A 26,660-nucleotide genomic window follows, 5' to 3' on the forward strand; every position below is an offset into this window, starting at 1 on the left:
GTCCTCGATCGAGAACACTGACCAGCAACGTCGCTACCTGTGGGCAGTGGAGACCAATAGCTCGTTCCCACGTCGCACGTAGCAGTTGGTGCGATTCTTCCATCCTCTTTCCCTAAGTGTGGCACCATACATTTCTCTGAGATTTTTCTTTCCCAAGTATTTAGCAGATTTTCTGTGTTTTTTCCTGAACATAAGCCTTGTATTTTGTTTTTAACGAAATCAACAAAGACAGCTCAACAAGACACATTATTAATGTTAAAGCAGTGATACAAAAAGTACTTCATATAATTTATTTTGCGTATGGCATCCGCCCTTTCTTCACCCTTTTTTTTGAGGTTGAGTTCATAGTGAGCTGCACTGTCTTCACTGAAGTAAATCTGGCCAAGCCCACTGCAGATTTTTTACTTTAATGTTACAGAATATAACAAAATATTAGTTTATTAACACGAAAAAAAATGTTTAATATTTTTTTTTATTTCAAACTGCAGAGCAGCACAATTGAGCTGAAGAAAAACTGTTTAGGGTAAGCGTGGAGGTTACTGGAACGTAATTGTGATTTTAAAAAATAAATAATGGTTACGCTCTATGTTTAAAGACACATCAGTCAGGCGGATTGTGTCGACCCTTCTCTGATTTCCTCTGTTTTGGTTTCCCGACTAAAACATCTCGTCTGTTTGTACAAGAGAAAGACTCGCTTGTTGCAGATGAAAGTCACGAAGATAGCCACACCCTGGAGTCCATTCAGTACTATAGAAATCAATCTGTCAAGATAGGAAAACAATTGATTACAATAAGAGATAATTCATAATTGTGTTACATTGTTAGCATCTAGCGATTTTATTAGAAAACATAATTTTAATTAGCTTCAGTCTCTAGATACAATAAATGGTAAATAACATGCATAATATTAGGCATAAAACGTATATTTGAGTTCCATAAATGGAATTGTCTTTTAAACATTTCAAAAGTTTTCTTTTAAGTGTGGCAACTATTGAAGTAGTTGTATAGTAAAAATGCTCTCTATCTAATAGAGCCTATTTCATCAATTGCGCTATTTTAGTTTGAATGTAGTAGGTGATCTCCCCTTGTTGCTTCGTCATAATTTGTTCTGACGTAAAAACTTTCGTAGTAGATCGTTTTGGTTCTGTTCACTTCATCTTGCGCTGTAGGGCAAAGCGGAATTTTGTGAAGGCTTGAATTCTCCTTGTGCTTATATAACTGGATGGAGGCGCGGTGGCTGAGAGGTATAGCGCTTGACTTCCGAATCAGGGGTCCCTGGTTCAAATCCATGTGAAGACTGGGATTTTTATTTCGGGATCTTTGGGCGCCTTTGAGTCCACCCCTCGCAAGTGGGCACCTGACATTAGTTGGGGAAAAGTAAAGGCAGTTAGTCGTTGTGCTGGCCACATGACACCCTCGTTAACCGTAAGCCCCAGTAACAGATGAGCTTTACATCATCTGCCCTATAGACCACACGGTCTGAAAGGGGAACTGTAGCGTTTATTTTGACCCCTGTTTAGGGTGAGTTTTATTTTACATTGTATAGTTATTTTCATTTGGATTCGATCGTATTCATATTGTGTAGTTTGATTTTAAGATTAGAAGAATCTGTTCTTTATCTTTCTATAGGGTCTCAGTTTTAGGTTACAACACTAAGGTTTTCATCTCAGGTTTTCTGTCTGATGTTTTAAGTTTGATTTACGAGCCTGAGGTTTCAAGATTCCATATTGCGGGTTGCTATATCCAGACCTGGTGGTACTTTGTGAAGTTGTGAGCTTTTGATGCTACTATGAACTTTTACTCATGGATTGTCGGTGAACAGTATTGTCACAATCATCAATGGTGTCTGATGTCACAATCTAAGATGGTGCCAGATATCACGTTCAATCTTGATTGTGAATGTCAGATGTCAAGATCTATAAAGATGCTATGATGAATGTCACTTTGTAGATTATCTTGATCTGTATCACACCATCAATGATAGTGATTGCCGAGGATCTTGAAATAATCTTTCAATAAGATGATCGTATGGAAGTAGCCAGATCTATGTTGATAATACAATCATTCAGAATGTTGCCAGTTGATAAGAGGATCATCTAGATCTAGGAGTTACTTTTTTGACAATACGATCTAAGTACGTTCTATATTCAATAAAGAAACTTCTCTTCGTCTAAAAACAATTACTTTAATTCAGAACTTGAAAAAGCTATTCACAAATAATTACAATGGTTAAATGTACTTGAATAAAATAACTGATCTACACAATAGTATAAAATATACATCTGAATCCCAACACGAACCATACAAGACTGGCGCGATTTTGGATCTTGTCCGGGCAATCGAGCATAATCACGTGATCAACAGCTCTACCCTGCAAGACCAACCAATAATTGCAGCTCAACATACAATAATTAACATTTTGAAACCAATGATGAACATTTTGAAACTGAAAGAAATTGCATGCCTGGATTTCCCCGAGCTAAGTTCTGTCTGGCAACCTTGGGCTAAATATAGATACTGTGTACGTGACAAGTATCCTGACTGGAAAATAGATTTACTTGTATTGCCAGTTGTTGTCTTGAGATAGTGTTGTGAACAATGTTACTGAACCTTGTAAGTTAGGGTGATTATACTTCTTGTTTTTTTAAATACTAATTAAGTATATAGTGTAATCCTATTACAGGTATTGAATTTTCACACTATGCTATATGCACTTATATTTGTTTATCATTATCACTGATCATTTTACAAATATCATTAGATTAAAATTTATATTTTAATTTAAATCATCATACACTTCATTTATTAGTTTATGCACAACTGGGTGTGTATGTTGTAGCTGTCGGGCTGAACTTGGGCCTAAAACTAAATCATGTTATAAAGTAATTATAACATACACACATTGAAGTAATATTACTTTTAATACCTAGACACATTATTACTTAATAATAATTTAGTAATATTATATAATACATTTTAAGTCCTGACATTAAGAATTTGTGGTTTGTGTCTTGCTTAAAGTTTCTTAACGTCGATTAACCAGCCACACAATCTCAACTGTTTTGTCTTTTTTCTTTAAAAAAAAAAATAAATACCATAAAAAATATATTTGTATATTGTTGGCCTCTTTTAGTCATGGTTCTAAATATTGTAGACATATTGAAAACGAATTTTAACTAGTTATTGAAGAGATTAATACGTGAGTTGTATTCTTTGTTCTGCATGTGTATTTCTGTTACCAGTATGTGCATTGTAGTCCGACAGTTTCATCGCGTAGCGGTCAGAGGTGAATAAAGAGAAGTAAAAGGAGAGACTAACAGAAATACGTGTATTTTTTAAATAGTTATGCTTGTGGCTGAGTGGTAAAGGCGTCCCTGTTTCGAATCATAGAGATGACTGTGATTTATTTATTTCGGGATCTCTTGTTGGGGGCCTATGAGCTCACTCAGCTCTAATGAGTACCTAACAACAGTAGGGGAAAAGTAACGGCAGTTGGTCGTTGTGCTGGCCACATAACATCCTCGTTAACCGTGGCCCACAGAAATAGATGACCTTTACATTATCTGCCCCATAGATCGCAAAGTCTGAAAGGGAAACTTTACACTTTTATGCTTAGAATTAAATTTTGCGTAAATGTTGTTTACTTCTATAAAAGTAAGATTTATTTACAATGAAAAATAAAATTATTGTGACTAGCACAGTATAAATGACACCGAGTGATTATTCTGATGGAGTATGTAAAAGTCAAGATACTATTCCTCATTGACAGATGGTGTTTGAAGGTTTAAGTTCAATATTTCCAATAGCGGATCATGTTATTAATTGGTTACTTTTTACAACAATGCTGTAAAAGTCTTAAATATTGTGGTTTGTTTATTAATACTTTTTTTTATTTCCGACTTTTGCATTTATCGCAAGAATAAATTATTAGCAGCTATTAAATACCTTTAAAAATTACATTAAAAAATCATACTTGAGGATATTATTATCCAAAGCAGTAGCAACCATAGCAAATATCCAGAAAGCACTGGTCACAGAGGACATCATGACATATAAGTGCCATTCATTATTCCACTCGTCTTTCTTGAAGATAGACTTTAAGTTAAGAATACCGTGACTCTTGAGTACCGCAACGACAAAAATCACGAAATTGGTCAGCGTGACCAGAGATATCGGCCATAGCACTGTGAGACCTGTTATAGAAGAAAAGAAGAATTAGTGGCTTAAAGAGAGAATGGTCCTGCTAAAGAGGGAATTAGTTTAGGAGTCTGGAGTTTGAATCCACTGAGATTTGTGGCTAAATGGTAAAGGGTTCCTGGTTCGAATCCTGGAGATAAATGTGATTTTTTTATTTCGGAATCTCTAGGGCGCCTATAAGTCAATCCAGCTAGGACGCTGTCTTTCTCTGATGGTTACTTTACATACAGTGAGAAAATAAAAGTTGTTTTGTGCTGGCCTTATCACCATCTCGGTAGTTTTGGCCATAGAAATAGATAAGCTTTACATCAGATCGTTAGAGCCAAGTTAAGTAAAGTTCCCATTTCAGACCTTGCAATGTACAGGGCTGATGATGTAAAGGTCATCTGTTTCTGTGGCCCACTGTTAACGAGGGTGTCTTATGGCCGGCACAGCTACCAACCGCTTTTACTTAACCCAAATAATGTCAAGTACCTATTAGAGCTTGGTTGACTCATAGGCGCCCAAAGATCAAACTCGGGACCCCAGTTCAAAAGCCAAGCGCTTTACCGCTCAACCTCCTCCACATAGATAGCGAGGTCTAAAATAAGTAACTTAATACCTTTACATATAAAATGAGTAACTTAATACCTTTACATATAAAATAAGTAACTTAATACCTTTACATATAAAATAAGTAACTTAATACCTTTACATATAAAATGAGTAACTTAATACCGTTACATTTGTATATTTATATAGGAGTTTATAATATGATGCGTTTAAAGAGACTTTTGAAACTCCCAATGACCTAATTAACGAGTCCGCGTGTCTTGTTATAACATTTTCAAATTTTAGTGTTTGTTATTCAGACATCTTACCTACAAGTATAGTGGAATTTAAGAAACAGCTGAATAGTCCATAGCCTATTTCCTTTCCTGCTGATGCCAAATAACTGCTAAAAACGATGGTCACGATAATGGCTGATGGAAAGGTCAGTGAAAACAAGATTTTCTTCCAGAACTTCAACCTGCCCTGCTGTGACGAGGTTCTGCTGGTGTTGGAAGTAAAAACTTGAAACATGTGGTAACTGCAGAGGAAACTCCAGGAGAACATCCACAGCCACAGGAAGTGAGTCACCACACCAAGAACTGTACACATTGTGCGCGACCTGTAGCTAAGGTCAAAGGTTAAACAATACATCAAAGCTATAATTATTTTATAAGTTAATATTAATTCACTCTGTCACTTTGGTAGAAATTTTGTAAACGTTATTTCTCCAATGCTAGGATAAAGTTGAAAATTTGAAAAATTATCTATTGTCCCTAGCAAAATGATAATCAATAAAAAAACAAGATTACAAAGAGAGCTTGTGTTATCACACAAACTCAGAGGCGGTCCCCATCAAATTCATTAATGGGCGAGAAATATATTCAAGCCATAGTCTTGTTTTGATCGTTTAAAGAAACTGTAATAATTTGGCGTTATTTTTCAAATAAAAGCAAACAGTCCAACACGTCGTCTTTGATAAGACTCTTCTAACTCTTCTGGAATAAGTAAAGTAGCGTTAAGTGATCACCTAAGATCAGCAAAATGGTTTCGGCCGGTGCGTACCGCACCCATAGCACCTCCTCCTCCTAGTGACGCCACTGCTCCAAGATATATCTCGATATTTTATTATTATCTTTTCCAATGTGTCTGCTTTTGCAAAGTTATAATTTTCCAACTTGGTTGCCACCCCCAAAATGGTGTCGACCGGTACAGACCGCACCCTCGCCCCGCCCCCAATGACGCCACTGCTCCAAGATACCTACTTCTATCGTCTATCATTTAGATCTAGATTAATATATTGGAGTAGGCGTTTGAGGAAATAAAACAAAAAGGAGCCCGCACAACTAAACAGGTTTCCCATACGAACAGCATAGACCTAAAACACTATTACCCACTAGTAGGCCTACTAATCCTAATCATAATCGCTCTATTTACTTAATATGTCTAGACTAGATCCAGAATATATCTAGAATCTAGACCTATACAAGATTTCTAGATATAGTCTATATCTAGATTTACATCTAGGCTAGATATCTAGACTAGCTCTTGATCTAGATCTAGACTTGATTTAGATAGAAATTGAAATAGAATCTATAGAACTAAAATCTAGAACTAAAATTCAGCCTAAAGCTAGAATTGTGATCTAGGCTAGAACTAGATTTATAGACTAGTTCTATATCTACATCTAGTTACAATTGAAACAAAGTTCGTATTAAAATTCTTTTTTGTATCAGTATTCTATCCCATGAGTTAGTTAATAAATGGAAAATCAATTGTATAATGATCCATTGATTCTTTTTCCATTGTGACCTTAGATCTATTTTTTTTTGTACCAATGCGCAAATCTATAAAACGAACCTTGATTTATTAATGGAAAAGCCTGTGAACTTCGGGGGCCGCTAAAAATGACTAATAATTTTATCAATTACTCATAAATGATTTATTTTTTTCTTATGTAAAGTCAGTAGTTAAGGGGAAATCAGACTAAGGTAGTCGCCTAAACCTTCTATTTCAATGAGTACTTAAGTTGTCATGACATGTGACCTACTACATAAAGTCTTAGTCCACATGGGCTTAGAAATGCCCATCAAAAACTTAGATAGCCTTTCCTCTGTTCCTGTCAGGCAACTATGTTGTCCACAAAAAAAAAACAGCCAAAGTTGAGCGTGTTGATGTGCTTAGGGTCAATTTCTTGATTCAGAAATCGAGTTTTATTATAATTTTTTTGCGCTTGTGGATCAATTCAATGACATTCGATCAGCAGTATTGTATAAGTATTTCTTTTACCGAAATTATTGACTCATTACAAATGTATTGTGCTTCGACAAGAGGTGTGCTATAAGAGTAATTTGGAAACCGGGGAATCTGTGAGATCTTTCGTTTTTCTCAACAGTATCATACTACACTGTAATTTTTAACAGTTAACCTATTAACTCATAGTTGTGGTTTAAAAGGCGAAAAACCTACAAAAGCGCAGATGACTGAAATAAAACAAAATAATTTTCCGCCAACAGCAAGAAGTGTTGATCACAAAACTTCCCATCCTGCGACTAATACCAGCTGTTGCTATCAGCGCATTCACTCCGATATTTAAAACAATAATGAATTTAGTATAAAGAAAAGAAACGACATTATATATTATGTATTTGAGGTTTTGTTTTGTAGAACTGTTTTTACTTACATATGGGAGGTAATCAGTAGACAAACTTGAGCCAAGAGAAGACTACTGCTGAGAAACATGTTATTCAGACCGGCCTCTGTTCTTAGTTCACTAAACAGGACATAGGTCATCAAGGTCAGAACCAGACAAAGTATCGAAGCTGAAGAACACGCTATAGAAACAATATACTCAGCCAGAGAGGTTCCAGCCAGCTCCCTGTTGGTGCCTTCAAATACATCGTCTTTGAACATCTTCAGTTTACTGTTCAGCAAATCTTCACATACGTTCAGTTCGCCATCTTGACCAATGTCTAGCATGTTCAGATCTGCATTGTCTGTGATACGTATTTTAGAGGAGTTCAAATCTATAGTTAACGTAAAGCCAGGTGGTATTAGGTTGTTATTGACATCTATTTGATATTGCCTGGGTTCAAACCTAACAAATCTGCATATTAGTACGTTGTTTACATTGATATTGTCAAATCTAAAGTCTTTAATAAAATATGAACTTTTATAATGTTCATGAAAATAGGTAGCCCGACTTTGATTGTTGACGCCTGGTGCTATGAAGTTGTCAATATCAAACCTTTGCAGCATCTGAATTGGTTTTAATATTAAATTAACTTTCGGAATGTTTTGAAGTGATATATTCCCAGACATAAATCTGTCAAGAAAGTGAACATCGAAGTCATTTCGAGATATGTTATTAGAGGCAAATAGAAGACATTCCATCCAAAATATTGCAGAAAACTTTAAAAACGGAATTGAGTTGGTATCTACTAATCCTCGAACGTTTAGTGTGTAATTAGTGCTGAATTCTTCAACCATTTCTTGGACCTGAAACAACACCAAGGAACAGACTAAAATATTCATGTTAGTATGACTAAAAAAATATAAGATTTAATGTTCGCCTTATTATATTCAAAACAAAAAAAAATCTACCTCATTCAATATTTAAAAAGGCAAGACAAAAAATCGTGTAAGAGATTTTCACTCCTGAAGATATATTTATAAATTGGTAGCTTTTTTATTTATATAGAATACGGTGATATTGTCAAGCGAAGACATTTGATAAAAGCTTGTTGTATTTTTGAGAGGTTTTTAGAACTGCGTTATCGAATCTCTAAGTACTTTTACTTGCAGTCTAAAAAGGATTTTTTTAGTACCAAGCGTCATCAAATCCTGAATGCTGCTTGTAATATCATTGGCAATAAACATAATTGCTAACAGAATTTTACAAGAAGCATAAAACATAGGCTACATCCATTGATGACAGATTTTAAAAATGATTGTTTTTCTTACTTTGCACTAATTAATGAATAACAGATTTTAAAAATTGAACATTTTTGACCCGGAGAAAAATACTAATTTTAGGTGCATAGTCCCGCGTAACATAATTTTTAATATGATCAAAGCTTATACGAAGTGTAATCGTATCAATTATTTGGTATCAGTCGTGTTTTTAAATTTATTATACATCTAGATACATCTAGAACAACTACAAGAAATCTGTGCGAACCCTTTTACCAAGTGTTTCTGTTTTACCGCATTTCCTGCTATTAGATTTCTCAAAGCGCTGCGATCCTTTCACTTGTCTGCACAAGTTTGTAAAAGAAAGGGGGGTATCCCTGTTAATGTAGCCGTGATCGCTTTTTAAAAGCAAAACAAAAACGTATTCACTCGGGGCCTCAAGCCTGCTCAAGGGGACAAATTCAACTTATTTCCACCTCATCTGTCAGTTTCGATTTCTTTCCATTGTTTGATATCAAACAGAACAATTAAATACCTGTAGTTAATTAACTAATTAGTTATTTTCTAAATGATTTTTGTCAGGTACAAAAAAATAATGGTGCAAAAAAATTTCAACTTGATCTGAGATCGGGTGTGGAAGAAAAAAACGTGTACAAACTTTTGACCAGACGGACAGACAGACTGACAGAAAGCCTTAAAAGGGTTGAGCTATGAGTTCGAATTCGGGTTATTTTACCCTTTTATATATTTATATATATATATATATATATATATATATATTTATTAAAATGCTTTTTTTTTGTTAGATTAGATTTATTATAAATTTAATTAATGATTCAACCAAATTAATTGATACAAGCAAGATTAATATAAACTTTTATTTTAAAGTATTTTTTTATGTTTTTCTTCTTTGTTTGTTTGTTTTCATTTAGAATTTTTCCACAATATTAAGAATGAGCTGATTACCTTAACTTTAACTTTAAGTGTGAAATAGCCCCAAAATTGACTGTTGAGGGGGGAAATGTTAATATTTGAAATATTTCTGAGCAAAGAAAACAGATACCTTAGTAAAAAAAAATGTAGACCTAGTTAAGAAAACAGATACAAAAATAAACAAAAATGTACACCAAGTAAAGTAAACAGGTACAAAAATAAACAAAAATGTACACCAAGTAAAGAAAACAGATACAAAAATAAACAAAAGTGTACACCAAGTAAAGAAAACAGATACAAAAATGTACACCAAGTAAAGAAAACAGATACAAAAATGTACACCAAGTAAAGAAAACAGATACAAAAATAAACAAAAATGTAGACCAAGTAAAGAAAACAGATACAAAAATAAACAAAAATGTAGACCAAGTAAAGAAAACATACTTGAAAAAACAGTAAGTCAAAAGTGTTCTTGGCATATCTGTGTGGCAGAACTAAGCCATACGACTTCTGACTATCACTTGGAAGAGGTTGTAGCCAGATACGTAAGTGATAACTCAAGCCTTTGATTTCTTCAACTATTGCCATACATTTAGTGTCAAGAAATACTTTACCTGGGCCACACAAGAGAGGATAACAGTCTCCCTGTATAACAAAACTGATGATTTTATCTGCTATCAATAAAAGTAGAAAGAAAATTATTCTATTAAATCTATCTTAGTATTGTGAAATTGAAACCAGGGGCAGACTGGCTATATGGCCATCGGGGCTAATGCCCGGTTGGCCAGTACCGGTAGTGCCGCCTACACGGTTGCATGGATGCAACTCTGTGGCATTTTACGTCTCGAGAGACCATCCTTCCCCTTTGCAACTTCTTCTGTGACTAAAGAGGCCAATCCTTGATACGGAGCTGCAATCGCAGGTTGGGCATATGTAATCATCAGGCGCCATTGCATTTTCACCCTTTTTTCTGCTTCTGTTGTGTACGGCCTCTGCAATCCGAGACCCTTCCTTTATGCTCTCTCTCCATGTGGATCTAACCAGTGCTACTTTTCCCCAGCTGCTAGTGTCGATTTTAAAGATCTTCATGTCGCGTTTGCATGCATCCGTATAACGTAAAAGTGGGCGACCAGCGGCTCTCCTGCCTTCTATTAGATCGCCATACAGGATCTCCTGTGGAAGTCGACCTACTGGCATTCTATGAACGTGGCCAAGCCAGCCAAGGCGTCTACTGCTGATAACAGAGCGGATGCCCTGGCACCCTGATCTTCGTAGTACTTCCTCATTGGTTATCCTATCTTGAAATCTTATTTTAAAGATCCGCCTTAGGCATCGGAGGTTGAAGACATTTATCTTTTTTTCTTGCCATGAGTAGGTTGACCATGTTTTACTTCCGTATAGCAAGGTGCTCAACACACAGGTCCGGTAGACTAGGGCTTTAGTATTGTTAGTCAGCAATATGTTGTCCCACACTCTTTTCTGCATGGTGGCCATTGCTTTGGATAGCCTGTTGTTAATGTCTTTATACAGTAGAGTATTGTTGGATATGATGGAGCCGAGATAGAAAAAGTGATCAACAATTTCATTAATGCTTACTTGAGGTGCAGTGTTTGTGATCTGGACCAGTATCTTAGATTCTTGACTAATATTTAAGCCGAACTTCTGACAAGCAGCAGATAGTTTGTCAACCAGGGACTTAAGCTTAATATCAGAATCAGCCACATTAGTATAAGGATATTCCTAACCTTGGTTTTTGCCCGCAGCCTTGATATATTAAATAGTTTTCCAGGGGATCTTGTATGGAGAAACACGCGTTCGCTTATGTCGTTGTACGATTATCGCACTGCCCATGAGAAATATTATTAATCACTAACATGAGCGAGTAAAGACATATTCATATTAAAGGCAGTCAAGATTCCAGGCCTCTGGGTGACTTGCTGACTGCTGTAGGGGAGCGTAAACTGTGACTCTGTGGCCCTATTGCGATTTATTCGGGGCTCGCGGAGCCGCCAAAACGTTGCGTACACGCTCCAAGACAAGCAGGGTATGACTCAACATCACTTACATCAGTTACATACTCACATTGACCAAAGGCATTGAGGCTACTTTGTGATAGTAAGGTCTCCAAAAATATTTTTAAAATATTAATTATTATATATATTACATATTATTTATATATTGTATTATTAACAACTAGTTATTCTTTAAAAATAAGGGTAGGGGAAAACGAAATAAGAAGGCAAACTCTTACTACAGCAAAGACATAAAATATTTCTAAAATATTAGATTAAGTAAATTCTACTAACATTTTGAGAGGACCATTCATTGAATGAACAACGAGATCCTTGGATAGCAGAAACTGGATTGTGGACTTTCTTTTCTATTTCAGTGTTTGAACTCAGATCCAGAAGTAGGGAAAATATTAGTGGATTTCGAATTCCACTTGTAGAAACGCAAATTATGTTACTGTAATAAGTTTGTGGGTATAAAATCTGAAAATAAAAAAGGTCAACAGAATGTGACTCATAAGAAATACGATCTGTTCATTTTTAGCGGCCCCCGAAAGGGGAAAAGACGCTATTAGTTTTGTGCGAAATATCTGTCCGTCTGTCCGTCCGTCCCGTTTAGATCTCGTAAACTACAAAAGATATTGAAAATCCGACATCACAATATATTAGACCATTCAGAGTTCAGATGCAACGGCTACTTTTTTTTTGTCTGAAAGCAAAAAATCTAATTTTTAAAATCAGTTATGCAAGCAGTTTTTTAAAGAGAAAAAGCTTATTAGTATGCATTAAAAGTTAGACCTAATTTAAAACAAATAGCAATATTGTAAACTTCATTTTCCTAAACTTTGTTTTGTGAATTGCATTTATAAATTATATTTTTTTGACGCCCAAGGAATCCAATGAGGATAAAGCTAAAATTGAATAGCCATCAATAGCGCAAATAAATTCTAAGGTTTCCCTTAAAAAAAAAAAAGAGCTTGAGCGGTAAAGCGCTTGGCTTCCGAGCCGGGGGTCCCGGATTCGATTCCTGGTGAAGACTAGGATTTTCAACTTTGGAATCTTTGGGCGTCTCTGAGTTCACTCAGCTCTAATGGGTACCTGACATTAGTTGGGGAAAAGTAAAGGCGGTTGGTCGTTGTGCTGGCTACATGACACCCTCGTTAACCGTAGGCCACAAAAACAAATGAACTTTACATCATCTGCCCTATGTCTGAAGGGGGAACTAGTTACGCCAGGCTTACATCTAACTTTACATTCACTTTCACCTATCCTTTGATCTGCGGGACCGTTGGACACAAGATCTGTAAACCTTCTTTCTCCATTCTTATCTCTCATTTTGTTTTTGATATAATTTCATTCGGATGTTTTTTCTGAAAATATTGAAGCCTGCCTGGGTCGACCACTTCGGGGGCCGATTTTGAGTTTGTGTTTCCACAAACTGTCTTTTGTAACCTTGTTTTTTTATGATAATTTTTTTTTTAATTTTATATATTTATATCTGTCTATCTAGGTATCTGTCTATTGTAATAACTCAATTGTAGGAAGCGTATAAGTTGGGTTAAATTGTGTTTTTCGTTAAGGACGCCAGAGTACATTTAAAATGTTAGAACGAAAATAGGTTAGAGAAGATTTACGGACGAAAGACAAGGAGACCAATTGTCGCAAATAGTGACAAGGAGACCAATTGTCGCAAATAGTGACGACGTCGACTGTGCCCTTATTTCGTAAATAAAGTGTTGTTATTTTAAAAGGCTGGATTATTTCATTAGTACCAGGTGACAGAGCCTCGCTCAAATGAAAAATTTGTTAAGGTAGGATATATACCCGAAGTCATTTTGGGAACATTGTTGTAATTACGAAAATAAACGATCAGATAAAGACTACTGATCTGGAGAGTTGCTTTTTCGTTCTGTCAGTTCTCAATGTAATTGTACATGGCGATTAGAATAGAAAGTCTCTTACGCCCCCCAACAGTATAGAAAACCACAGCTCACGTCGTAACGTTTTACATTGCATCTTTTGCGTAAAACTATTGGGCTATTATTGGATTGGAAAATGGTCATTTCAGTGTAATTTCTAAAATGGTTACGCTCAAACATTTAGCATATTTATTATGGCTTATGTACAAAGCATCAAGTGATGCAAAATCTCTACGTTACAGGGTAAACCTGCACCTTATAACAACGTAAAAGAAGCTTTTTTTGTGGGGCATCTCTTTCTACTGCCGATCACCTTTCTGCTCACTTATAAAAAAGATTTCCTTTGACATATGTTCGTCTCCAATACAAAAATAGTGCGCTGACAGCGTTTCTGTCGCACTATAAGAAGTTTATACCCATAGACATAAATAAACATAGACTGGCCGAATAAAGAGTTTTATGAAACGAAAATTTGTGACTTGCAATTTTGTGTACTTTATTATACAGCATTTATGAGCAGTATAAAAGTTAAGTATTCATATATATTTCAGCCACACACCTATATATATATTGTAAATAAGGAGGCAGTGTAGTTTTGTCATAGACATAAATAAATATAGACTGGAAAAAGGAAATAACTTCATGTAACTTGAAAACATGTATATCTATTGTATTCGGATTTCCGAATTCTAAAAAATTGAAAAATTTCATGATCTTCAGTGTTAGAGATTAAACAAAACTCCTAGACATAAATAAAGTACACAGAAATGCAAGTCACAAATTTTCGTTTCATAAAACTCTATTATCGGCCAGTCTATATTTATGTCTATGAGTTTTGTTTAATCTCTGAGAATGAAGATCATGCAATTATTCATAATTCGGAAATCCGAATACAATAGATATACATGTTTTCAAGTTACATGAAGTTACTTCCTTCGGCCAGTCTATATTTATTTATGTCTATGTTTATACCATTTCGCAAGAATTTCGCTGTTTGTAGTTTGTTTGTTTGTAGTGCGCTCTTGCCACTGTATGTCAATGATGGTGTGCAAATATCTTTGGTTAAGGCATTCAAGAAGTCTTAGTTGCTTTCTATAAAGCACCCATGTCTCAGATCCACAAAGAGGGGTTTAGAGAACCTTTGCTTGGTAGACACTGATTTTTTTGAAGGAAGGCGGAGCGATTTATTTCGCCACACTCTCTATCCCTGATCACATATCAACCTCCTTTTAAAGCCATGTGTTATTTAACTCTTTACTTCCCAGATATGTGAAATTATCTACCACTTTAAGGGATGTCTATGCGCGGTGATCTTGAAGGAAGGTATCTATGGCGAGATAACTGCAGCACTGTTGGGTGCAGCTACAAGATATGTCCACCGGACCTATCGGGGCACACGGCATAGAATCGCCTGGTCAGAAGAATTAAACAGAATAGTTCCCTAACAATCTCAAGAGGAAGAAGAAGAAGGAACGCTAGTCAGGAAGAGGGCGCGGAGAAAAGCGTAAAAGAAGGTTACCCCGGAATGCCGCAGGGAGTGCAACCGTCTATGACTCTATGTAGACAAGCTAGCGAGGTGGCCCGACGATTGCGGTCGGACCACTGAAATGATCCCTGTGACTGGCTGGATCTGAGAGACACCTCGAAAACCTGGAGACCTCTTCGTATCTTGGAGGCCACAAGTACCCGCTCCACTATTGTCACAAAGTGGAGAATCGGTCACTAAAGTTCAAAACATGGCCGACTTGCTGAAGTCACATTTCGCTTTTATCAGCAAGTCCGAACGGCAGACTCCTACCTCCAAGGCCCTCAATAAAGAACTGAAAAGGCACATGAATTGCTCCCTTCTGTCGTGCTAAGCTAGACAGAGCGATAGCAAAGTCCAAAAACAGAAAGGCTCCGGGGCCGGATTGGATAACCTCTGAGACGCTAAAGCATTCATGGCGGAAAAACTATAAATAGCTCGCTTTTCGATGTATCCGGTCTGCATAGTAAAGGGAGTGTTTATAAGCTAGGTTTTTTTAAAACTATATTTTTTTTACACTACCTAACATTACAGAATATGAAATTTCCCCTTTTCTCCCGTTTATAGCACAAAATAAAGTCCAAATTGATTTTACTCTAAGAATATAATTTTTAAACGACGTCGAATAAAGAATTTATTTTAAGCCACATCTTGTAGTATTTTACTTTTTAAAAAGTCCATGCAAGTCATTAAAACAATTTAAAACCACAAATCAAGTACCCAGAGGAGCAAGTCGTTAAATTACCAAGAGGCGCCAGTCACTAAAAAAATTAAACATCACACTTCAAGTACCAAGAGGCGCCAGTCACTAAAACAATTAAACATCACACTTCAAGTACCAAGAGGCGCCAGTCACTAAAACAATTAAACACCACACTTCAAGTATCAAGAGGCGCCAGTCACTAAAACAATTAAACACCACACTTCAAGTACCAAGAGGCGCCAGTCACTAAAACAATTAAACATCACACTTCAAGTACCAAGAGGCGCCAGTCACTAAAACAATTAAACACCACACTTCAAGTATCAAGAGGCGCCAGTCACTAAAACAATTAAACACCACACTTCAAGTATCAAGAGGCGCCAGTCACTAAAACAATTAAACACCACACTTCAAGTACCAAGAGGCGCCAGTCACTAAAACAATTAAACACCACACTTCAAGTATCAAGAGGCGCCAGTCACTAAAACAATTAAACACCACACTTCAAGTATCAAGAGGCACCAGTCAATACACTTTGTCCACACCCAGCATTCAAAAATAATTCTGAACATTCGCTTTAACAAGATTCTTTCTCAGAGGGAGAGGGGAATTATTGTGGTAAAAAAAATGTTTCATTTTTGTTTGATCTAACATTCATTTTTTATTAAGTGAAAAACAATCTCTCTATATGTTGTATAAAGGAGCTATTGTCTTTTTTAAAAAGTATTTTTTAATGTTTTTCTTATGAGTTTCCTACCATTTATGAAAATATCTTATTTCAAAATTACATCAATATTCATAGGCTAGTACTTGCCTCATTGCAAATGGCGCAGAAAATGCTCTTGTAGAATTTATCTGCAGGCATGCTATAAACCATGTGCTCGTTGCCAAGTTGGGTTGTCTCACAAGCTCTGATTATGTCACCGTCTTTAATTACTGTCTCACTTTTCTTCCTACAGTGGTCTATAGGTACACTACGTGACAGTATGAAAAGAGACTAAAGCATTAGGTCGGGTTCAGTAAAGTAAAGTAGATATCTATAATGTAAAGCAGAAATTAAGGCGCATGTATGTATGTATGTATGTATGTATGTGTGTGTGTGTGTGTGTATGTATGTATGTATGTATGTATGTATCATGGGCGTAGCCAGGGGGGGGGTTTGGGGTTCAAACCCCCCCCCCCCCGAAATGAAATCTCCCCCCCCCGAAGGGGTGGAGTCGGAATTTAGTGACTGATTTTTTGCTTTGATTTTGTTTATTTTAGGTGAGATTTTAATACTAAACCATCACTTGCCCCAGCACAACCAAAGGGGTTTTGAGTTTAAAACCCCCTACCAGGGGGGTTCGAGTTTAAAACCCCTACCAGAGGGGTTCGAGTTAAAAAAAAAACCAACTAGGGGTTTTGAGTTTAAAACCCCCTACCAGGGGTTTTGAGTTTAAAACCCCCTACCAGGGGTTTTGAGTTTTAACCCCCCTACCTGGGTTTTCTTCAGTTAACTCCCCCTCTTCTATAAAACAAAACAAAAAAAAATGCAAACGAAAATCCCCTAATTCCAAGAGCACAGTTAAGGAAGATTTTGATTTTAAAACCCCGTCTAAAATTTACGATAAACCCCCTCTTCAATATAAAAAAAAAAGCTAATTACGCACTAAAAATGTTATGAGCGTAGCTAAATTGTTTTGACTCAGTTTTGAGTTTAAATTCCACTTCAGCAGGGTTTGGAAGGTAAAAAATTCCTCTTTGATAATAAAAACAAAGCAAATTATACACTAAAAATGAGTGTAGTCAAAGGGGTTTTGAGTTTAAACTCCCCTCCAGTGGAGTTTGAAGCTAAAAAGTACCTCTTCAATATAAATAAAAGAAAATTACTCACTCTAAAATCTATGAGCGTAGTCAAAGGGGTTTTGAGTTAAAACCGCCCGCCAGGAGGGGGGGGGGTTGAGGATAAATTTAAATACATCTTCAGTGTAAGAAAAAAAGCAAATTACGCACTCAAAATGTTATGAACGTTGCCGAAAGGGGTTTTGAGTTTAAACCCCCATTCAGAGGGGTTTGGTGCTAAAAATGTATCTTTAATATAAAAAAAAGCAAATTACACACTAAAATTATTTGAGCGTAGCCAATCCAATCGGGGGTTTTGAGTTTTTCTACAGATGGCTTTTTTTTTTTAGGTTTAAAACCCCTCCAGATGGTTTTGAGTTTAAGATCCCCCTAAAAAAAATTTTGAGGTGGAAAACCCCCAACAGAAGATTTTGACGTTAAAACTTCTCTTTTCGATATAAAATCTTTTGCAAACTAGTCACTTAATTCCAAGAGCGTATTCAAGAGAGGTTACACATTTTTACCAGTGGCAGGGCTCCATTAATAAACTGCAGTGAATAGTCATCTACCGAAATAAAAAAACACTAAATGTGGCTCAACAAAGATGGCTAAGACAGATTTTAGGAGTCAGTTATAGAGATCGGGTCTAAATCCTATGCCGTACTGGGAGTCGACCCCTTAGTAAGATTGTGAGAGAACGACGCTTGAGGTTTGCGGGACATGTTCTCAGACAAAATGAATTACGCATAAGAAGAGTTGCAATGATATCCTAGTACAACTTGACGCTACTCATTCATTGAGGTCCTCATGGTAGGTGGGAAGAGGCTTCAGACATTACCAGTGACAGATTTTTATGGAAACAGCTTGACGTCAAATGCTCCGACCGGCATGGGAGGGTCTAAGTCTGTAAGAATAGCACATTAGGTTTTTGAAATAAAACTTTTTAATAGCAGGAAAATGCAGTGTAGATACCTCAGAATATGCATTTTGTTGGCTTTCAATACCAGAAATAGTTCTTGGCGCGGGGCTTCGCCCCGCGATGGGGAGCTCCTAGCGCTCCCCCAGACCCCCTTGCTAGTAATGGCTTGGAGTCTACAATTTTATGAAAACAGCTTGATGGCAAATGAGCCGAACGCCGAGGGAGGGTCTAAGTCAGAAAGAATAACACATTAGGTTTTTGAAATAGAACTTTTTAATAGAAGGAAAATGCACTGTAGATACCTCAGAATATGCATTTTGTTGGTTTTCAATATCAGAAATAGTGCTTGGCGGCGGGGCTTCGCCCCGCGCTGGGGGAGCTCCTAGCGCTCCCCCAGATCCTTTTGGTAGTAATGGCGGAGATTCTACAATTTTTCCACTAACTCATGGAAGAACCTATTCTATGGCACAATAAACGTCTTCCGAAAGAATGAAGGGTCAGAATGTAATAAAGATTTTGTACGCACACACACACACACATAAATACATATAGTTTTTTTTCGCGCGGGGGGGGGGGGAGAAAAAAATTCACCCCCCCCAAACCCCCCCCCCCCCCCGAAAAAAAATTCTGGCTACGCCCATGGTATGTATGTATGTATGTATATGTATGTGTGTGTGTGTGTATGTGTGTGTATGTATGTGTATGTATGTATGTATGTATGTATGTGTTGTGATTGTTGTGAACTCCTAGCCTATGACTTTGACATGGATACATTACGTATGCAATACTTCAAGAAACACCAGGGATGCATTAGAAATAAGAAATATTTAATAAAGAAATAGGAATAAATTATAATTGTAGATAACGCCAACAAAAGCTGAATTCCTGAATATACATTAACTATCAGAACTGCCTTATAATGGCTGCTACTATGCTATCACAAAACTCCGGTCCCCTGTCAACAATAACAAAAGCCTCAAGCGCTGTCACTCTGTCCCAACAAATGAACCAATGAAAAAATAGTAAAATTAATAAATAAACATAGAATTCTTTCAGTCTTACAACCAAGGTTCTATGACGTACCGTTTACAATATTATATACAAAACATAATCACCACAGTATGTATGTATGTATGTATGTATGTATGTGTATGTATGTGTCTATGTATGTATGTATGTACAGGGCGGCCCTAACAATGGCGGGGCCAAATGTGAAACGGATTCCGCGAGGCCCAGTCTGTGTAGGTATAAGGACAATAAGTGAAAATTAAGATTTTGTATTAGAAAATAAATTCGTCTTTGCATTTTATTCATTGTTTACTACGTACAGAATCACGATCAATTTGAAAAAAAAAAACACCGCGTTTCATTTTTAAAGAGATCCAGATAGATTTAGAGTTATATTTATATGCCAGTGACTCTTATAGAAAAAACTAGTAAGGGAACTTCCAGTTTTGGTTCGTGCTATTATTACATTTTTATTAAATCAAAGCTGAAAATACATTTTTATATCGCGCGTAGAATTGGCGTTTTTTATATTTAATAGCACCCCAAAACCAGGGGCGTAGGTAATGATTTAGGTTCCAGGGGGGGACTGAACTCTTTGGGGGCCCCTCGCATTTTGACATTTGACATCATGACATGAGATAATGTACTTAATAGATATATAAGCCTACATTCTTATTGGTACAGGATATCAGTAAAATTAGCAAAAAATAATCATTAAGAATCTTTTAGTGAATTATACAGTTTTTTTTTAATTGGCAAAATGGAGGCGCTCGTAGCGCTTCCCCAGACCTCCTTGCTGGCAATGGCGGGGAGTCTACAATTTTTCCACTTACTCCAGGAAGAACCTATTCTAGGGTACTATAAACGTCTTCCGAAAGAATGAAGGGATTAATTATGTACACACACACCAGCACACACACATATGATTTTTTTTTTTGCTGTTGGAGGGGGGAGAAAAATCCCCCCCCCCCGAATAAAATCATGGCTACGCCCATAGTAAATATATATGTATAATCAATAATATAAATCAATGTATAATCTTGATCCCTGTTTAGGGGTCTCAGTGTCAGACTCAGTGTCAAGTCTCAGTTTCCAGTCTCAGTTTTTCAGTCTCAGTTTTTCAGTCTCAGTTTTCAATATTGAGATCTTAGCTTTACAGGACTGAGGTTTTCGTCTCAGTTAGTCTGTCAGACGATGCAAGTTTTGTTTTCACGAGTCTGAGGTTCCAGATTCCAGACTGCGGGTTGCTGTGTCCAGACCTGGTGATACAGTGTGAACTATCAACTTTTGATTAATGGTCGTCGGTGAACAGTATCTGGGCAAGAGGTTAGATCTACGTGTATTACCAGATGTTGTCTTGAAAGTTTATGTGGACAATTGTACTAAATATTATAGCTAAGGTAATTATATTATTTGTATTATAATTACTTTTATGTTTCAAAGTAAACTGGATCATATTAGACTACATTATATTATATATCCACTTATACCATTATTATTATTAATATATCAGTTCATTGTAAATATATCATTAGATTAAATTCATAATTTTATTTAATTTATCGTACTCCTCGTTTATTAAAATATGTCTAACAGAGGTGTATGATGTGACTGTCGGGTTGAACTTAGGCCTAAAATAGTACAAGTTTTAACGTAATTATAATATAAAACACACATTTGTAATTACAAAATTACACAATAATAATCCAGTAATTATATTCAACTAAGATCTGACAAGGAACATTACCCAAGTTTGACATAGATCTAAATCCAATCTACTAGATGAGTAATACCCAAACCAATGCCCGCAGGCCACCGGTAAAATCGGCTAATTGATAATAATTTTTAAAAAGCTCCGGCAACCTATTCGTCATTATCATGCACTTTGTTTTAACACTTTTATGATCGTACGTTTTACAATACACAATAAACGTATATGGAAAGTTTAGGCCTACCTTAGAAACGAACAGCCCAGCAACGTAAAGTTCTGTGGAAAGGTTCCATCAACTTCCACGACGTTTTGGAGTACTTGCTGCAACATTTTGTCTCTGCTCATGGCGTTGTAGTAAGTTTTGAAGGTATCCGTCCGCATTGTAGTTGGCACCGACTTAAACTGCCAATATACATTTCAGTTAGATTTAACTATAGATTGGTATCTACGATCGAGCCCTGCCCGCCTTCAATAACATTTACCGTCCAGCAAAACAAGATTTCAATGAGTTCGTGTTATCACACAAACTTGGAGGAGGCTCCTATGGGAACTAGAATTATTAAAGTAAGATTTTTTCAATTACCTAAAGTAATAGAACTGCAAAGAATCAATGGGTGTAACATAAAACAAACTAAATATCCATATGATCTATAATAAGACATTTTTTTTACTTTTTGGCGAGAAACTAATTGTTATATATATATATATACCAACGCCGCACGAATAGTACTTAGAAAAACAAGAAAAGATTCTGCTACTACGCTCTTGTGCACGCTCCATTGGCTTCCCATTAAAGCGAGAATCGATTACAAGGTCGCCACACTTTGTCATCAGTATATATATAACAATGAGATGCCCTTGTTGATGTACCTTAGCGAACTGATTACCCCCAGAGAGCCTTGCGCTCACGGACTCAACGCTTTTCGTGGAGCCACGTGGTCGAGAGGCGAAGTACGCCTGAACTTGGCTTGGCTAGGCTACCTAGAGGCTCGAGGTTCGACACCCGACTCGGGCAGAGTTGTGTTTACTGAGCGCCTAAAGGCAGCACGGAAAACCAACTCCTAGATACCCCCCCCCCCCCCACTGGTCCACAAATGAGCATGCTATAAGCATGAAAGTAGCGCTATATAAAAGCTATAATAATAAAAGCTACGGTCTGCTGGCTTTTTCAGTGCACGTACCAAAGGTTTGGAACTCACTCCCCATTGTCTCAGGCAGACAACATGCTACACCACTTTTAAGAAGAACATTAAGACCAACTTGTTTAAAACTTTTTTAGATTAGTTCTAAAATGTTGCTGTCGTGTTTGTGTTTGTTATTATAGCGCCTTGAGCCTACATGTTTGTGTTTGTTATTACAGCGCCTTGAGCCTACATGTTTGTGTTTGTTGTAACAGCGCTTTATAAATAAAATTATTATTACCAGTGACAGCTTGACGGCAAATGCGCCGAACGGCGCGGGAGGGTCTAAGTCAGTAAGAATAGCACACTAGGTTTTTGAAATAAGACTTTTTAATAGCAGGCAAAGGCACTGTAAATATTTCAGAATATCCATTCTGTTGGCATTCAATACCAGAAATAGTGCTTGGCGGCGGGGCTCCTAGGGCTCCCTTAGACCCCCTTGCTAGCAATTGCTGGGAGTCAACAATTTTTCCACTAGCTACAGGAAGAACCTATTCTAAGGCACAATAAACGTGTTCCAAAATAATCCCATTCATTTAACAAAGCTATCGCTCTTTTCGTTTTTAATAGATATGAATGTATTGGCTTCGGGTAAACCCATTTTCGTAAACGTAATTTTATTTTCGTAGCGAAAGAGAAAAAACTTGAAAGGATCATTAGCTAAGTTTAACATACATCTAAATCCAATCCACTAGATTAGTAAACACAAACTTAGACCCGCAGGCCGCGGGTAATGTCAGGCTAGTATATATATATATATATATAGGTCTGTGAATTTATCAATCGCGGATGAGAATGTATTTCCTGTTTCTAGTCTAGTTATAATATATAAGCCTATGGTTGGCATGTTTACTTTTAATCCAAAAGGTTGTTTTTTTCTATGAATTACACATTTAGGGGGTTTTTAATATTACATTTTTACTGCACACTTTTCAAGCTATAAACATGCTTTGTGTGTTCTGGATCGATCTCTTTTTTTTTCAGACCATTGGGAAAGGGTGTTTCTGAGATGTTTTATGTTGCCTTTAAGCTCTCAAAAAAAAAAAAAAAGAAACTCATCTCGACTCGGGATTTGAACTTAACCGCATTTATAATGAGCCGGACGTCTTTCGTCACTAGGCCATACATCTCACATTTCTTCAGAACTAAAGATGATTTCATTGTAGCCTTAAATTACTACAGGACGTCAGGATGAGGGCAAGTCTGACAAGCAACACGTCCCGGCAGCCATTAAAAACGAAATAGCTGTTACACCTTTTTGTTTTTAGTATGCCACAAAGTAAAGCGATCAGAGTATCATTCATTTGCTTGTTGTAAAATGATATATAATCATAACAAATACGTTAAGGACGTACAGACATACATTTTTTTAAAAAAAGTAACTGTTTTTTTAAGGGGTGGGGGGGCTGCAAAGAAAAAAATACTTACGTTATTCACGTGATTGCACAGCGCACAAAATTTGTTTCTGTAAACTATTTGTCGCTCCAGGTCAACGACCTTGATAAAAGTCTCTATCGTCTGCTCGTGTGGCTGTCTGTCCATTTCACACAGGTCTATCACAGTTTGGTTGACATCATAGTCTGCTTGGCAGGAACGGATAAATAGGAATCTACGATCCAAGCGTGGGTGATATTCACAGCCAAGAGTTGGCGTAGCACTTCTTTTTCTGTAAGCAGCTTGGTCTAAAGGCGCTAATATTTTATTTGTTAATATTTCTTCTGCATACACGCTCTTACGGTCAAACGGCACTGAAATATCTGGACAGCAAATACGGTAGTGCTCACAGGCAGGTCTCTTACAGTGGCACTGGATACACTCATAATTCCATGATGTAGGCCTATGTATACTGTAAACGATCAGTTCTTCCCCTTTACACCTCATGTTGCAGTACCTCTGTTGGTAGTCGAGCCATGAATGGTCGGATTTATTCCAGACGTACATTTCTAGAACTTTTAGTTTCTCTCGTTTTGTATCACACCTGCGATCCCATGTTTGAGTGATGTAAAAATTAATCATAGAACAAAGCACCAGTGCTTGAAATAGAACTGTTTTCGTATACATTTGCGATTCAATGATTATTTAATCGATTACTTCGTCTACATACTATGCCTTAATAACTGTTGCTGATTGAGCCTTTCTTGTGTTGTTTTGTTATTGTGTTTTTTTTTCATGAGTTTGTGTGCAATGGCTCTAAAGACTTTATTAAACAGTGAAAAGTTCCATGTAGTCATTAATGGACATTTTAATCATAATTTTGAAAAAAATTGAGTATGGTTCCTACCAGGTCCGGATTCTCCACACTGTATAATTGTGCATCTGTCCAGGGAGTCACGCTTAAAGAGGTCTCCAAATTATAACATTTTTAAAAATTAAGTAAAACATGTATATCAAATATAATCAAATGAGGGAAACATAAAATGTACAAGTACTATTTGTCTTTATAAATTTGACTCGCTTTTCATTTTTTGATAACATTTCGCGCTATCTTATACTATAAACTAGAAAATAAGGCGTATGTATGTATGTCCCCGTATAGAAACCAAAACCGTTTCACAGATCTTGATAAAACTTGGCAGAAATGTTCCTTGGGTACCAACTTAGACCGTACTGTATATATTGTAGTCCTACAACAAGCTTAAGACCCTCAAAAAAAAAAAGTTGCCCAACTTTTTAAACATATTGTATCTTATAAATTTATGCCACGTTTACATGCTGTGTCTAAAAGGAGAGGTCACGTATGCGCAGAGATGAAAATCTGTAGACCTAAATTAGCTCTCATTCAAGAAAACATAATTTTGTTATTTTACACATAAAAATACAAATAATTGTCTATTCATTTCATTGTTTGATGCACATTGACCTTCAAATTTGAGTTTACAAAACATTTTGCTCTAAATGCGAATAGCTTTAGTCGCATTGACACACTTTTCCATAGCTCGCGCGCATCATTACTTGGGTCGCGTAGTGATACGAATGAAATTAACGTCAGAGGTGATATAATCGCGCATTATAAAGGCATATTATTAAACTGATAAACTAATTACATAATGCAATTTACTTCCCAATTTGTTTTTTTAAAGCATTTAAGCCTACAGTTACAGATTCGGTTGAATTTTAAGTCTTTATTTTCAATTTACTTTTTTCTTGAAGATTTACTTATGCCCATTTAGACCTCTTGGCAACTTAGCCACGAAATGATGAATGAAACACGGCTAATGTATCTAGGTCAACACATTACACCTAGGTCGACACAAGCTCACATCACAATGTTTATAGTCTTTTACTATAATAGCTCAAAGTTTTTATTTATTGACTAGACTCAGGGCCGCCGCTACCTATTGTGCAATGTGTGCATCGCAAGCAGGCGGCCGAGTGTAGGGGGCGGCCAAATCATTATTCCAAGGTTATCTTTATTTTTTTTAATTTTTAGTTCCATAAACAATTAATTAAATATTTTAATATTTTATATAAATGTTAATTATTTCATTATCCTTTTAAAACTAATTTAAAAAAAAACACGATATTCGTACATAAGAAGCGTAGAATATTCTTGGGTCATCATAGTTGTAGATCTACACTAAGTTGTAGGCTACTAGCTGTTTGTAGATCTACACTAAGTTGTAGGCTACTAGATGTTTGTAGATCTACACTAAGTTGTAGGCTACTAGATGTTTGTAGATCTACACTAAGTTGTAGGCTACTAGCTGTTTGTAGATCTACACTAAGTTGTAGGCTACTAGCTGTTTGTAGATCTACATTAAGTTGTAGGCTACTAGCTGTTTGTAGATCTACACTAAGTTGTAGGCTACTAGCTGTTTGTAGAACTACACTAAGTTGTAGGCTACTAGCTGTTTGTAGATCTACACTAAGTTGTAGGCTACTAGCTGTTTGTAGATTTACACTAAGTTGTAGGCTACTAGCTGTTTGTTGATCTACACTAAGTTGTAGGCTACTAGCTGTTTGTAGAACTACACTAAGTTGTAGGCTACTAGCTGTTTGTAGATCTACATTAAGTTGTAGGCTACTAGCTGTTTGTAGATCTACACTAAGTTGTAGGCTACTAGCTGTTTGTAGATCTACACTAAGTTGTAGGCTACTAGCTGTTTGTAGATCTACACTAAGTTGTAGGCTACTAGCTGTTTGTAGATCTACACTAAGTTGTAGGCTACTAGCTGTTTGTAGATCTACACTAAGTTGTAGGCTACTAGCTGTTTGGTGCAACAACCGACCAACTTACAACAAAGGGGGGGGGGCGAAAATAATGTTTTATTTTCATTGTAGTTATTAATCCACG

General features: G+C 36.5%; 2 protein-coding genes across 2 annotated transcripts; both read right to left on the reverse strand.

The window, feature by feature from the left end:
* Nucleotides 1-481: 481 nt before the first annotated feature.
* Nucleotides 482-12,054, reverse strand: LOC106053408 (adhesion G-protein coupled receptor V1-like). Its single transcript, XM_013208953.2, has 6 exons — nt 11,877-12,054; nt 10,015-10,215; nt 7,409-8,223; nt 5,058-5,353; nt 3,974-4,193; nt 482-761 (listed from the first exon to the last, which is right to left on the reverse strand). Exons 2-6 carry the CDS (start codon nt 10,156-10,158, stop codon nt 605-607), a joined length of 1,632 nt encoding a protein of 543 aa, XP_013064407.2. The 5' UTR covers nt 10,159-10,215; nt 11,877-12,054; the 3' UTR covers nt 482-604.
* Nucleotides 12,055-15,013: 2,959 nt separating this feature from the next.
* On the reverse strand, nt 15,014-24,599 carry LOC106053405 (uncharacterized). Its single transcript, XM_013208949.2, has 4 exons — nt 23,795-24,599; nt 21,430-21,587; nt 16,537-16,700; nt 15,014-15,192 (listed from the first exon to the last, which is right to left on the reverse strand). The coding sequence occupies exons 1-4, from the start codon at nt 24,425-24,427 to the stop codon at nt 15,014-15,016; spliced, it is 1,134 nt and encodes a 377-aa protein (XP_013064403.2). The 5' UTR covers nt 24,428-24,599.
* Nucleotides 24,600-26,660: the final 2,061 nt, after the last annotated feature.

This window comes from Biomphalaria glabrata, chromosome 2 (genome assembly GCF_947242115.1).
Source record: "Biomphalaria glabrata chromosome 2, xgBioGlab47.1, whole genome shotgun sequence".
Taxonomy (NCBI): domain Eukaryota; kingdom Metazoa; phylum Mollusca; class Gastropoda; family Planorbidae; genus Biomphalaria; species Biomphalaria glabrata.